The sequence below is a fragment of the Clinocottus analis genome, unplaced genomic scaffold, assembly GCF_023055335.1.
Source record: "Clinocottus analis isolate CAN_PGR_092001 unplaced genomic scaffold, fCliAna1.0.p SCAF_14, whole genome shotgun sequence".
Classification (NCBI taxonomy): Eukaryota; Metazoa; Chordata; class Actinopteri; order Perciformes; family Cottidae; genus Clinocottus; species Clinocottus analis.
Window position 1 is genome coordinate 10,872,688 of NW_027175865.1, and position 13,653 is coordinate 10,886,340.

Sequence of the window (13,653 nt, forward strand, 5' to 3'; positions counted from 1 at the left end):
CATCTTTCCCTTACGTCCCTCAGTCTTTTAGTTGCACAATTCTGCATATATCTGCCTCTAAACAAGCCTAAAAGGAAAGTGAACTATTAAACACTTTAGTTCTTCTCTGTGTAATGTCTTCGAGGACACATTACATATATTTATGTACTTTTTTCATCGCATATGCTGTCAATGTGTAAGAGAAGTTAAATGCAAATCTCAGAATCAACGTGATGAAAAAGAACAGTAACGCCTCTCCATCACTACTGCTTTACGAGGCTTCAAAGGGTATCTGTGCCACTTCTGCCACATTATAAAGGTCTTCTCCTTTGGAGACAGTGGCGGCAGATGGACTCGGTGTCCAGAGCCCTGTGGTTCCAATGTCAAACTCTGTATTGATTTTCTGCTTTCCTAGTCTTAAAACATGACAGTTGTGTTGTTTTCTGCTCAAGTCTGAGGCCGTGCCCCACAGTTGAGTGGGCAGTCAACCCAACTGTCCCCTGCTATTATTCTGCACAGTGAGCATTCATTCATTCTCCCACCGCACTGCATTGTAACGGGTGAATGGAGAATGGCACAAGCGTGATGGGAAAACTGTATCATTTGTAATATAAGACGACAGCACGACCAGAGGGTCATGCTTTAACTAAACTGACTTTACTCGTGCCGTTCATGTGCACCGCGCCAACACCCATAAGACAGAGATATATTTTAAAGTGGAATCAAAAGATGAATGGTGTAGTCGTCGTCACGTTGGCCCTTTTATTTCAGTGCTTTAAAGCAGCTTTTTTGACGTAGATGCTCACGGCTGATGAACATTGATTGTTTTTCCTCCCCCTACAGATTGCAACATTAGAGTCCGAGCTGATGCAGCTGATGAAGCAGAACGGCATCCAGGTCAACAACAACAACAGCAACAGTGCTGAGAGGCTCGGCGCTCAGCAGCACAGCCCCAAAAGGGCTGTAGCACAAGCCAGAGGTGTGTTTGTGGGGGGACGCGTCTCTTATGATTTGGATTTATCGACAAATATATAATACATTTAGGGGATGTAATCGATAACCCTCTCAAGTATGTCACTGAACTAATTAGACATGTTATTGAGCTGTATAGAGATGCTGGTGGGTGAAATGTTTTCACTAACGTATCAATAGAATGAGGCTAGCTGTTTTTCCCTGTCAATCTTTGGGCTAAGCTAAGCTAAAAGTATTCTGGCCTAAGTGTCATATTAAATGCACAAACATGAGAGACATGTTAATTTGAACATATAACAGCAAATTAGCTTGTTTCACAAAAGACATTTAGTGAATGCTGTGAGGGCTGAAAAAGGAAAGTGTGTTTTAACAAAAACTTCTCCATCTCCTCCTGGCAGATACATGGTCTTAAATAAATTGCTTTTGCATCTATTGTTTAAATACAGAAACAACTAAGTACCTAGTTTGTTTGTTTTTATCCCAAAGATGACCCATGATGCAGCTCTACAACATTGCCGTGAACTCTTTATTTTTGCCTTTGCGGTTTATTGACTTCTCTTGCCCTTTGAAGGACATTGAAAAGTTGAACTCTTGTAACTAAGACACACACACAAACACACACACACACACACACACCTGGATTTCTTACACACACATCCTTCTCTCCTTCTCTGCTTCAACCTTCACACACACTTTCAACTCTGACTGGAGTTGCACTTTGAATCTCTGAAAACAAAAACAAACTCATAATCCTTTTTAAGCTCATCTGTCTGGTTCTGTTCTCCTGGAGTCTTTTTAAGCTGTGCTGGCTTTATTTCAGTGGCTGCATCTGTCTGAACGCTGTGTGCACAGATGAGTGCAATATATGATACTGTACGGTGCAGACGGGATAACAGAGTGATTGGATCTGCACTGATCCGAGAGACGCAGCCCATTATGCAATATTAAACATGGGGGACGGAGGGAGACGGATGGATCAGGACATAAAGGAAAGGGAGAGAGAGAGAGAGCATGTGGGAGGAGCACACACAATCTGCTGAAATAATCTTTTAAATTGAATTGATTTCAGTCTTTGATTCCTCTTCTCTGACAGGCTCTCCACAGGCAGTCAGGAAATGAACCGAAACATTATAATTGCCAGACAAATTAATGGTGTTACTTTTTAGGGAAGATATACTGCATTGTTTTATGTTTTTTTAGAGTATTTAATAAAGCCAAACTAAGTGTCCCTTAATCAATCTGAAACAAAAGAAAACACAGCAATAAGTGAACAAATGGATTACATGGTATATATAATGTACATTTGTTTTTACTGAAGCTAAATCACAGTCGTTTTCACTCTTTGTGTGTGTGTGTGTGTGTGCGTGTGTGTGTGTGTGTGTGTGTGTGTGTGTGCGCGTGTGCGTGTGTGTGTGTGTGACTCTAGACCTGAGAGAGGCCTCTTCTCATTCACCCAGCAAAAAGAAGAGCTACGGTGGAATCAGCCGAGACAGCATCAGCTCCACAGAGGGAGAGGTTTGTATTAAAACACCTGCATGTTTTTCCTTTTTTCAGTGACCAACAGATTTATTCTTGTGCAACATCTGTTGAAATATTGACCAGATGCATGTTCATTTGACTCTTCTTACAATGAATATATATATTGAATTAATGTATGTGTTCGTCAGCCTCTCTATTTGTTTTTAAGCGCTGTCCTTTCCGCTCTATTCCCTCAATGAATTCATGGCTACGTGTTGCTCTGCGGCACTAATTGAGGCTTCGGCGCTGTCACAACTTATTGTCTCTCCCCGTGTGATAATAACAGCCACAGCATTTTTCTAGAAGAAAGACTCTCGTCTGGCTAATGCTGTCACTTAACTCGGCTCGAGCAGGAATGAGTTTAGATTGGAGACTTGGAGAGCTGGATGAGAATTGGCAGGAACACAGAAACCAGCCAGCGTGAGGCTTCCAGGGGTAAAGAGGGAGAGGAATTAGAAATGTTGAAAGTATGTCAAGTGACTTCCTTCAGATTAGTCTTCAGCATTTGGCTGTTCACATCACTTTTACTTTGATTGCACTTTAGTATTCCTTTTTCTGTGACCATTTCTCAGCCTTTGCTTTCCTCCCTCTACATTTCTTTCTTCCATTGCGAGTTTTCTTCTCTGCGTTTTTTGTGTTTCATCTTCTGACCTCATCTCTCTCCCTCCCTTCCTCTCATTTCTCTCTCCTCCATTTGCTTCATTTCTTCTTCCCTTTTTGTCCCTTTACGTCTGGCTTCAGGTCTCAGAAGGACACGGCAGTCCGGCCCTCAGTCGGCCTGGTTCGATTCGTAGTGTGGGCTCTTGTGACGGAGCAGCTGCAGAAAGCTCCCCCAGACGAACACCGCACCGGCCGTCCACTGCGGGTGAGCACTCCTGCACCCTTACCTCACTACAGCACATCCCATAATGAACACTCGAATGGTCACCATGTAACTGTATGTACTCATCACTTGATGTAGGAGTAATCTCAGTGTGGGGTGTTTGTGATCTCAGGTTCTCAGCCTCTTGCCTTGTCGGGCGCCTCTCACTGTGTGGAGGAACACAGACAAGCTGCAGATCCGGGGTGAGAATAAATACTGGAATGCTATGTTTTCGTTTTGAGTTGTACAAATTTCATGAATGATTACATTTACATTTTTCTTTGTAATTATTTGGGACTCAAAGGGATTTTTATTTCCCTACAAAGCATTTGTAAACAACTTGTTTTCAAGGATTGGTGTGGTCAGAGTTGTACCAGGGATGAGGAACCTGAACTAGAGAAGATGGATGACTTATTTACATTCAGTGTACAGAATATACACAAAGTATGTTGTGCATCAATGCTGGACAACTCCTTCTAAATGTGTTTAGAAATAGAAGTTCAGAAACTGTTTATGAATGTGTGGAACAGTAATCGTCACCACTGACCTCTTCGTCATCTTCCTCTCTGTCTCTCAGCTCCTCAGAGCTGTCAGCTGAGGACAGTCCACAGAAAGTCAAGGTCAAGGTACGTGACCTTTACTGGACATGAAATGACTCTTTGTTAAAGTAATTATATGTTGAGACAGACCAGTACCTGTATATGTAAACCTTCATACTGTACGTTTGATGATGAAGAAGTTTTCTTGCCATTTAGCTTTGATGTGTTGTGTTATTTCTGTTGAACAGAACTCCCTTACATGGCCCCACTTCTTCTCCTATTCATATTACTTGGTATTGTATTGTTTTGTGTTTTGTTTAGTTATACCTCAATCCACTGAAATGAGTTTGTACCTTAAGAGGGTAACATGGTCTGTCATGAGTGGGTGCTTCAAAAAAATGCGTAATTGCATTTAAATTCCAAGAAAATCAATGTGTATTCCTCCATAATCCCAAATAATAAAATCAATTTCTAATCTGCAGCTGTAAACAAATGTAAATTTTACCAATCATGTGACTGGTAAATTTTGTTTCATAAACCTTCAATCAGTTAGATGTTGTACTGATACTATATGATTAAAGTTGTGAACATGGGCACTCGTTGCAGTGTAGGAACTATGAAAACTGTTTCTAATCCTGTGTAATATCAGATGTGGTTACTACGGGATTAAAAAGGTGATTATTTTTCATCCTGCACCAATCAAATCATTTTCTCTCTCCAAAGACATGCTCTTAGCTTGAGAGGAGTGTTCATCAGAAGATTAATCAATGAGAACGTATTCACATTAGTAGCTATGAGGAGCTTTTAAGTCTAAGATTAGTTTCACTTTTACCTCAGACAGAACTAGTTGAGCTATACTATAAAGCTAAATGTAATATACAATTCTAGACTTATTCTAGAATTATTCTAGAAATGTCATCTTAAACTTGCTCTCACCACTCAATACATCTCTCTTTGCAGAAAATAGAGAAAATAAGTCCTGTGAGAAAAGCTACTGGTCTATATTATAGTTTTATTTCTCTTCATAGTTTGTGGTTCATAAGCAGCTTGTCTTTTTGGCACAGATCTTAAATCTGAATACTGTAACTCCATGAATGTCCACATTTTGGCACACTCACAAGGAGAGAGAGAGAGAGAGAGAGAGAGAGAGAGAGAGAGAGAGAGAGAGAGAGAGAGAGAGAGAGAGAGAGAGAGAGAGAGAGAGAGAGAGAGAGAGAGAGAGAGAGAGAGAGAGAGATTTTAATTGGATAGCATCCTTTCCAACCACTAATCACATGCACAGTTTGTGCTAAAATGGAACATCCTAATAATGAGGGGTGTGCACAATCCTGACATCCTGCAGTCCATCAAACACCTTAAATAGATTTGTTTAATGTACTTTTTATTGACCGTCAAATATTAGGAAGAAGCACATCATTGCTCAGAGCAAAAGTCTTAATCCTTCTGATTCATTCACTTCTCATCCGGTCTCTCTGTTTAAGAAATAGAAATAGAGAAACCCTCCATCTAATCAACTAAACTCAGCTTTAGAGCCAGTTGGTTCTCACTACAGTCTTATGTGTGTGCTTTTGACTTCTCAGGGACCCTCTCTGAGCGATGATCTGAGTGCCAGCAGCAGCAGCTCGGTGGAGATCAGCGGGCTGCTGAGTGAAGCAAAGATGTCGGGACGCTCACACTCACTCATGCTCTCTTCAGATGAGGTATACATATCAACACAAAATTGTGTCTTTTTTAATGGATGTTGAATGAGGTGAAGGTAGTTTGCCAGATAGAAATAATTATCTCAATGGTTACCCAAATTATGTACCTGAGATTGATGTCACCACATTATTACTTGTCAGTTCAAATGTGGCCAAAATGACATCCATTTTTTTGACTCACAACTTAAAACAAGCAAACTAACAAATCACAACTTTGTAAAAATGTAGTCTGTCAACTCATCTGTTTTAAAATATACATTTAAATGCAAACAACAACTTTTTCATTTGTGTCTGTGCCCCTATTTATGATCTTAATGGTTTTAAAGACAGAAAACACATTTTCCCTACAGGAATAAGCTTCTCTCATATTCATCATGCAGAAAAAACAACAAGCTTTAAGTCGAAGCACCATTTTAGGCTTATTGTACTCAAATGCGGGTCTTGACTGTTGTCGTGTAAGATATGTTGTTTTCCCTGTTAACAACCCAGTCCTCTTCTGTTTATTTCAATGCTGCCACATTCAGAGTCTGGATATGATAGATGATGAGGTGAGACCTGTTTAACTGAATGCACTTCTTTGTGTGTCTGTTGCATACAAGCTATTTATCTGTGTTTCATTTCCACATGTCATTCATGGTAAAGGGGGATTTTGCCACAAAGTAATATTTGTTGCTACGGAATATACGTAGTCACTTGGGAAATTTCTTAAATGTGTGGTTGATTTGATCTGAGCTCATTAGGCGTTCATTAAACATTATCATTCAGCACATTCTAGAGGAGATACAGTAAATACTGTATGTGAGAGTTGGAAAGATTTGCATCTCATCTGCTTGTTTTTCTCTGTCTCTCTTCCTGTTTTCTGTGTTCAGATCCTGGACGAGGGACAGTTTCAAAAGCAGCATCACCTGCAGAACCGCAGCATCACAGAGTGGACCTCCCAGCAAGTGGCCCGCTGGCTATCAGGGCTCAACTTAGAACACCACATCCCAGAATTCACTGCCAAAAACATAGACGGCGAACAGCTGCTACAGCTGGAGAGTGCTGAGCTCAAGGTGAGTTCAAAGTGATTCATCCATGCTCCCACTTTATATATATATATATATATATATATATATATATATATATATATATATATATATATATATATATATATATATATATATATATATATGGGAGCATGTATTAGAGGACGCAGATATATTAGTGTACATGTCCGCCAATAAGCGAGTATAGCTATACCAAACATATGTTTGGGGGAATTTAGAAACAGTGCTGCCATTACATGGTTTCTCCTCGAGTGAGCAATGACTGAATGAAAGAATGAATGATCAAGAACAAAGAAGAGAAACGCTTATAGGGGTTTATTTGTTTCAGGCCCTTGGAGTTTCTTCTTCCCAGGACCGTGCGCTGATCAAGAAAAAAATCAAAGACCTTAAAGTTCTGATGGAGAAGGCCAAGAGGAACCGAGAGAAACTGGAGAAACAACGCGAGAAGCTACGGAAGCGAGAGCTTGAGCAGCAGCAGAAAGAGGCGCTCAAAGAAAGCACGGCAGAGTGAAGTGAATCGTTAGCTCTCCGATCTCCGACCTCCCGCTTTACTGTAGCACCACACCAAGTAGCATCTCGAGGAACAGAACGCCGGTAGGCCCCACAAATGAACCCTGAGGGACGCCTGCTCAGTAGTTCAATAGTTCTCAGTGGTGGAGCCACACACCCAGCTGTTGGAGACTGTCGAGTGACTTTTTCACCAAGCAAATTAAACCAAAATAAGCCGTTGGATAATAGGATCCCGCCCTGTTCAGTTGCCTCATTTTACAGCCATCCTGAGTTTTTTTTTGGCCATTTAGGATTTTACTCAGTTCTATTTATTTTGCTGTATATTGCTGTAAATTAGGTTTATTTATTCATAGCCAGAATAATCTTAACCTCATCCCATATAATTTCCAGAGTCATCTGCATTTCCCATAAAAGGTCCTGTAGAGTCGATGACCATGTACATGTACAGTGATGATACAGATTCGTCTGATGTGCCATTTCAATAGACTAATGTTCAGATACATATATCAGTGAATTTGCTCACTTGCTTTGACGAAGCTCACACAGGTCAGGCCTGAGGTGGAATGAATAAGGCAGTGTTTATCTTCCACCACTAGGTGTCCCCATGCTGCTTGTTTTCACTACTGAAGGAGGCAACACTGGAACTTTCCAATAGGAACAAAAGCGGGAACGAAGTTGATTAGGGAGAAACAAACTCTCAGTACTCGCAAGAACACTGGAAGTGCAAACACTGTACATTTAACCTCTGCACTGGCTTGTCCAATGCTCCATACAGTATACATGTACCAGACTAAAGCGGTTCACAAAGTATGAAGGGCAACTGGGACATACTGTAACTCATTGCACTGGTTCTGATGGAGACTTCAGGTACAATGTAATCATGGAATTTGTAACTAATTAATCCTGTACCACAAAAACAAAACAAAAGACATTGAACTTAAACCTTCCTGCTTAGATGCATAATGTTGCTTTGACACAGCTTGTAACCTGCTTTGGACCTCTTTTTGTATTTTCTCTTAATACCCCGCCACTGCCTTTTAGAAATTCTAGACGAGTAGAATTTTTCTGAACTCTACCCGCTTCAGTGTGAGTGTCCAAACATACAGTAGACTAAACATTTGTAATTGTTTATTTATTTTTCTTTCATAGAATAACGGGACAAAGTTCACCTTGCAAATTACTTTAATTGTGAATAATATTTAGGAATGCTGCCATATAGACAAGTCATCTCTGAGATGGAGGACTTATGCAGTGAGTCCAGAAATTGTCTTGAAGATGATCGCGCTTGAACTACTAATGTTACACTGGAAATTGTACCTGATAGATGCAATATAGATTTAATTTACCTATGAAACTGGTTCAGTAAGACTTGAAACATTTTGATTTACTTGTTAGATATAAAAGAAATATACCTTTGAAATTATGTTGACATATGTACTTTATGTTGACATATGTACTTTATGACCTTGTTTTAGGATTATGACGCTCACTGAGAGACACATGTTCCCTGTGTTACTTCTTTAGCATTCCCGAGAATCATTCCATAGGTTCACAGTAAAAATAGAGACGCCAGTGTCACCGTGATCAAAATGAAGGCAGCTTTGGTTATAATTCCCTTTTGTCTGAAGGGCCCTGTCTGGTGACTGGTAACTGATTAAGAGCAAGACATATAGTAGGGGTTTCAGATGCCTCCATGCAATCCCACAGTAATACAGGTATCACTGATCTACTAATGTTATTATTTATTTATTTCTGTATTTAATGAAGCAACTGACTACTGTTTATGATAACTTATTCAAAATAACTAAAATTACTAACACCTAACCATGATTTATCCAGAATTGTATGATGACCTCCTATTGCCAAAACATAAGCAAACATTTAATTTATGGTGATTTGGATTCAAATGTTTTTTATCAAATGAAGAATATAAAGTTTGGAAATTCTCCCCCACTGTGCTTGTGGTTTTCCTCTAAAACAACCATAGTGCTGCTCCAGTGCAACTCCAATAACCTGCTTATGATATGTTCTTATGGAATATTTTGTAACACTTGAACCTTTCTGTGAATACCCCCAACCCCAGCCCTGTCTAGTCAGTCTGCCGACTGCACTCTTTTGACTCTTTTGTATGTATAGTAACACACTGAGAGCAATATGCTGAAAGAATCCTACAGAAGCCTTGTTTTCTATTGTGACAGTGTGTGTGCACAGTTTGTCTGAGGGCTGAGGAGCTTAAAGGTCACACAGCTGAGGCCAAAATGTGGCTCTTTTCTGTGTGCTTGACCGAGCTTGCCTGGCATGATGAAACCAACGTATGGATGAGACCCTGGTGCTCCTGGCAGGCGTTTGAGTCATGTCCGGAAGGGTTTGTCTTTCATGTGTGTGGAGAGCAAACGATAATCGCCACAAACTGCAAAGCCATGCTTTCACTCTTTTAAAAAGCTGTGCTGCTTATTCTTCTTCTCCTTCTCCTTTTTTGTCATTACCTTGCTCTCTTTTTCGCATCCTGGAAAGTTTGAAAGGGCAGCTACCTGTCACACTGAATAAAATGTGCAGTCACTGTCCATAGTCTGCTTTTGTTTCTTCTTTTTTTCCCCACCAATTGTCTAACTTCCTGTGTACAGTTGTCGTGGTCATTTGCCAGCTGGAGAAGGAAATATTTGTCGCATGCAGCTAAACGGTTTGCACAATTCATATCATGACTCCTCTTTCTTTATTCTGTGTCTAGAATATCATGGTAAACCTGACAGTCATGTCAAGATAAAATAGATGAAAACAAGCAGATTTCTTCACCATTCCTATGCTATTTTTACCATGTGACCATCCACTGTCTGATGCTGTTCTCTCAGTGGACATCTCAGCAGACTGACTCCAGACCAGCCAGTCAGCTGTAGCTGTCCAGTCCCTCCCTCTCTCCTTTCTATTTATATTTAGCCTAATTTCACTTCAGGGCTATTTTCTCTCTCTGATGGCTCTCCCTTCGTGTTGCCCCTTTTCACATTTGTCTTTCTTCCTCACACTCCTCCCATATCTGATGGCTTGGCTCATGGAGGCCTTCCAGTGTGGGTATGAGTGACTCCTTTATTATTTCCATTTGTGCGTTCATTTCCAATCTCCTGCATGCTGTGTGGAGAGCGTTAGTGTCGCCTGGTATGGCAGTGCCACACGAGGAGCGAGGCCCTTCTTTCACAGAACTTATGGAAGAGTTGAGTCCCAGACAACTGTCTGTCAAACAGCTGAAGCGACAGTTCTTGGAGGCCCTGCAGGCCAACGACGCTCAAGAGGTCGTGCAGATTTTGCACACTGGGAAACTAGACATTGACACTGTGCTGGAGGTGGAGGACCCCAGCATGGTGCTGGCCTCATACAAACAAGGTATGGAGAAAGGAGGATGAGATTGAGCCACATTTCACCAGCAGCAATACAATCAACGCTGTGTTTGTTATGTATCAATCATTATGGCCTGAAAGATGTCTTATCATGTAAGTATCCTGAATGATTGACAATATTGTAAGACATCCTATTTTAAACAAAGCAATAAGTAAGAAAAAATGATTGTAAACATCTCCTAAATTAGATAACATCACACATTTGTTCTCTGGTTTGTCCAGTAGGTGGTGTTAAATCCCCCTGGATAAAACTGGATATGACATGTAAATCTAGTCTGAGTCAGATTACAAGCACCTTTGACCTTTACTTGTAAAGCTCCTTTTCAGTATTCCTCTATGACCTTAAACATCCCACTAGTCACTGGGATCCTGAATGATTAAGTAGTTAGTTATCTTATTTGCTGCAGGTTACTGGCTCCCAGGCTACAAACTGGAGACGTCCTGGGCGATGGGTATTCATGTTTGCGTGATGTACAATGCTGTGGAAACGGCACTGGCGCTCATTCAGGAAGGTGCAGCCCTCAACCGGATGCCCAATGGGAAGACGCCGCTGCATGTGGCCTGCGAGGCCTCCAACAGCGACTGTGTCGCCTTGCTCTTGGCTCACAGGGCTAAAGTCAACAGCCTGTCACTGAGCGGACACACACCCCTGCACTACTGCATCACCAGGGAGTCTGTGGACTGTGCCAAGCAGCTGATCCTGAAAGGTCAGGAGGGAAGGGTGCATGGGTATCAGCAGATGAAAGTGATAGGAAATAACCATTGCTTTTCCCCCATGGAGGAGCAAACATCAATATGCCCAGCGACAACAATGAAGAGGACACACCTTTACACACAGCAGCCAGATTCGGCATCCCAGAGCTGGTGGCTATCTACTTGGCCAACGGAGCGTCCGTGGATGCGGTCAACTTTCTCCATGAGACGCCCCTGATGACTGCATGCTTCTGGGCTTTTGACGGTAAAGAGCAAGTCTACAGCCAAGATCACCATCTTGTCTGTCGCCTCTTGCTGGACCACCATGCCAGTGAGTTTTGTACTTGTATTGACATTGTGTACCAACCATAGAGGCTTTGGGTTTTGTTTTTTTTACAACATTTTCCTTCTCTTTAAGATCCCAACCTCAGAGAAGACGACAATAAAACTGCTCTTCACAAGGCAGCCTGGAACTGTGATCATGTGCTGATGCAGATGCTGCTGGAGGCCGGAGCGAACACGAGAGCCATGGACATCAATGGCTGTGCCCCCATCCAGTATATCCTCAAAGTGACTGGTGTCAGGCCCATGGCCATACCTGAGCTCTGCTTCCAGCTGCTGCTCAACCACAACGCAGCACGGATCTACCCACCCCAGTTCCACAAGGTACACAGATAGAGACGGATGTTTTTTTAGATCATGTTTGACACATTATGTACATACGGGTCTAATAAAATGTTGCATGTTATTTTGTACAGGTGTTGCAGAACTGCTACGACTACCCCAGAGCAGTAGAAATCATGATCAACTCTTACGAATGCATACAGTCCACAAACAAGTGGAGGGTTGCCATTCCTGATGACTGCTACAAGGTAGTACAATGATCGACTGTCCATGAATTGTATAAAGTGTTCAATGATTAAGATTAGCACTACTCTTTATTTATAGGGTGTGTCAATAATTTACAATCCGGATAAGACATAAGATGTGTTTTGTTTTTGCTCACTCAGCGACACGAAGACTTCTACGACTCTTTGTTTGCTGTTTGCAACAACACTCCTCGCAGCCTGCTTCACCTGACCAGATGTGCCATCCGAGCCGGCCTGGGTGGGTTCTGCCACAGAGGTGTAGCACAGCTGCCTCTGCCATCGCTCATGAAGACATATTTACTCCTGGAACCCGAGGGGATACTGTACTGATGAGGCCTGTCACCCGACAGTTTTAATGGAAACATTTACTTCCTGTCTGCTGACTATCGAAAGTGGAAATGCCGTTAGTTAGAGAGCTGATTCAAACAGGTGTGTCTTTTATAATTTTTCTCATCATTCCGAGAGGATTTGCTCTTGAACATACAGAATTCCCTCTTTGACCGCACAGAAGAAACGGCATGCAACTTGTCTTTGCTGGAGTAAAACTCTGATCACAAGACGAATATCAAAACCGATTTATTTATTTATGGTTTGAGGCTGCACTATTCATCCAGACATACGCAGATATCTGAGAGACAGTTGAGGAAATAGCAATCCAGTTAGGAAAATTGTTGGGCTGATTACTATAATTATATAATATTTTATTGATGGACAAGTGAGACTTTTTGTCTACTGCATGGGTCTCATGGAAGCAACGTCAAAATCCACAGCTTCTCTTTCTGTAATCCTTTTATTATGTATATGTTTTACTTTCAACAGGGAAGATACTTGTCTTTTTGAAGGGTCACTCAATACAATTAGTCTCTCTATCACCTGCTTTAAAGGATCCGTATCTACCTGGCAACCAGACTTTATGCACACACTACAGCTATCGCAATACTCCTTCATTTGCTAAACCCACACTTGAGAAAGCCCTCCACAACAAGTGTTTGTTTTTCCAGTCAATGGCCCACGGAAGCCATGTAAATGGACCAATTTTTGTTTGCCTGAAATAAAATAAAAAAATCTCACAACTCCCTGTAAGCAGAAGCCACTCTGCAAAAACAGTGATGTTAATGCTGGATTTGATATTCAGTGTATTAATAAAGCAGAAAACTACTATTTGGTGTTTTCTTTGTGTTGTCATCCGAGCTTCTTTGTTCCTTGTGTGTTATTTCTAGTGCACGTTAGTGTATAAGAGCATGCTCCACTGGTTAGCTCACAGTCGCTGCTTGGCACTGCTTTCACACAGCGGTTCCTTCCTGTTCTGTTTCCCCTCCAGGTTAGGACTGTTTGTGTTGTCACCACTGTCAGCTGAAAACTGCCGGCTCAGCCTTCGTCATGTTGAGAGCCGTGTGGAGGCTCCAGATATGCTCTGAATTTGGTATTGAGAACATTTAACACCAAGTTAATATGAAGTTTTATAATGTCCACCTTAACTCAACATCAACTTTTTTTCCCATCCTGACTTTCTAGATTCTCACCTTAAGGAAGACCACTAAATTACTTTAAAAAGTCTCAGGTAAACCTTCAACTG

At 41.4% G+C, this 13,653-nt stretch overlaps 2 protein-coding genes across 3 annotated transcripts in view; both read left to right on the plus strand.

The window, feature by feature from the left end:
• Positions 1–9,658, plus strand: part of ppp1r9a (protein phosphatase 1, regulatory subunit 9A) — a 49,820-nt gene extending 40,162 nt beyond the window's left edge. Inside the window, exons 12-20 of one of the 2 annotated variants that reach the window (XM_068575974.1) lie at positions 823–958; positions 2,378–2,466; positions 3,211–3,334; positions 3,465–3,534; positions 3,909–3,957; positions 5,451–5,570; positions 6,095–6,118; positions 6,440–6,622; positions 6,945–9,658. In XM_068575974.1, coding sequence (XP_068432075.1) covers positions 823–958; positions 2,378–2,466; positions 3,211–3,334; positions 3,465–3,534; positions 3,909–3,957; positions 5,451–5,570; positions 6,095–6,118; positions 6,440–6,622; positions 6,945–7,127 — 978 coding nt within the window. In that variant the 3' untranslated portion in view covers positions 7,128–9,658. The remainder of the gene's footprint in view (positions 1–822; positions 959–2,377; positions 2,467–3,210; positions 3,335–3,464; positions 3,535–3,908; positions 3,958–5,450; positions 5,571–6,094; positions 6,119–6,439; positions 6,623–6,944) is intronic. The other variant, XM_068575975.1, reaches the window with a different exon arrangement.
• A 429-nt stretch (positions 9,659–10,087) lies between these two features.
• asb4 (ankyrin repeat and SOCS box containing 4) lies at positions 10,088–13,262 on the plus strand. Its single transcript, XM_068575828.1, has 6 exons — positions 10,088–10,501; positions 10,923–11,222; positions 11,297–11,539; positions 11,627–11,874; positions 11,967–12,080; positions 12,219–13,262. Exons 1-6 carry the CDS (start codon positions 10,195–10,197, stop codon positions 12,405–12,407), a joined length of 1,401 nt encoding a protein of 466 aa, XP_068431929.1. The 5' UTR covers positions 10,088–10,194; the 3' UTR covers positions 12,408–13,262.
• The last annotated feature ends 391 nt before the right edge of the window (positions 13,263–13,653 follow it).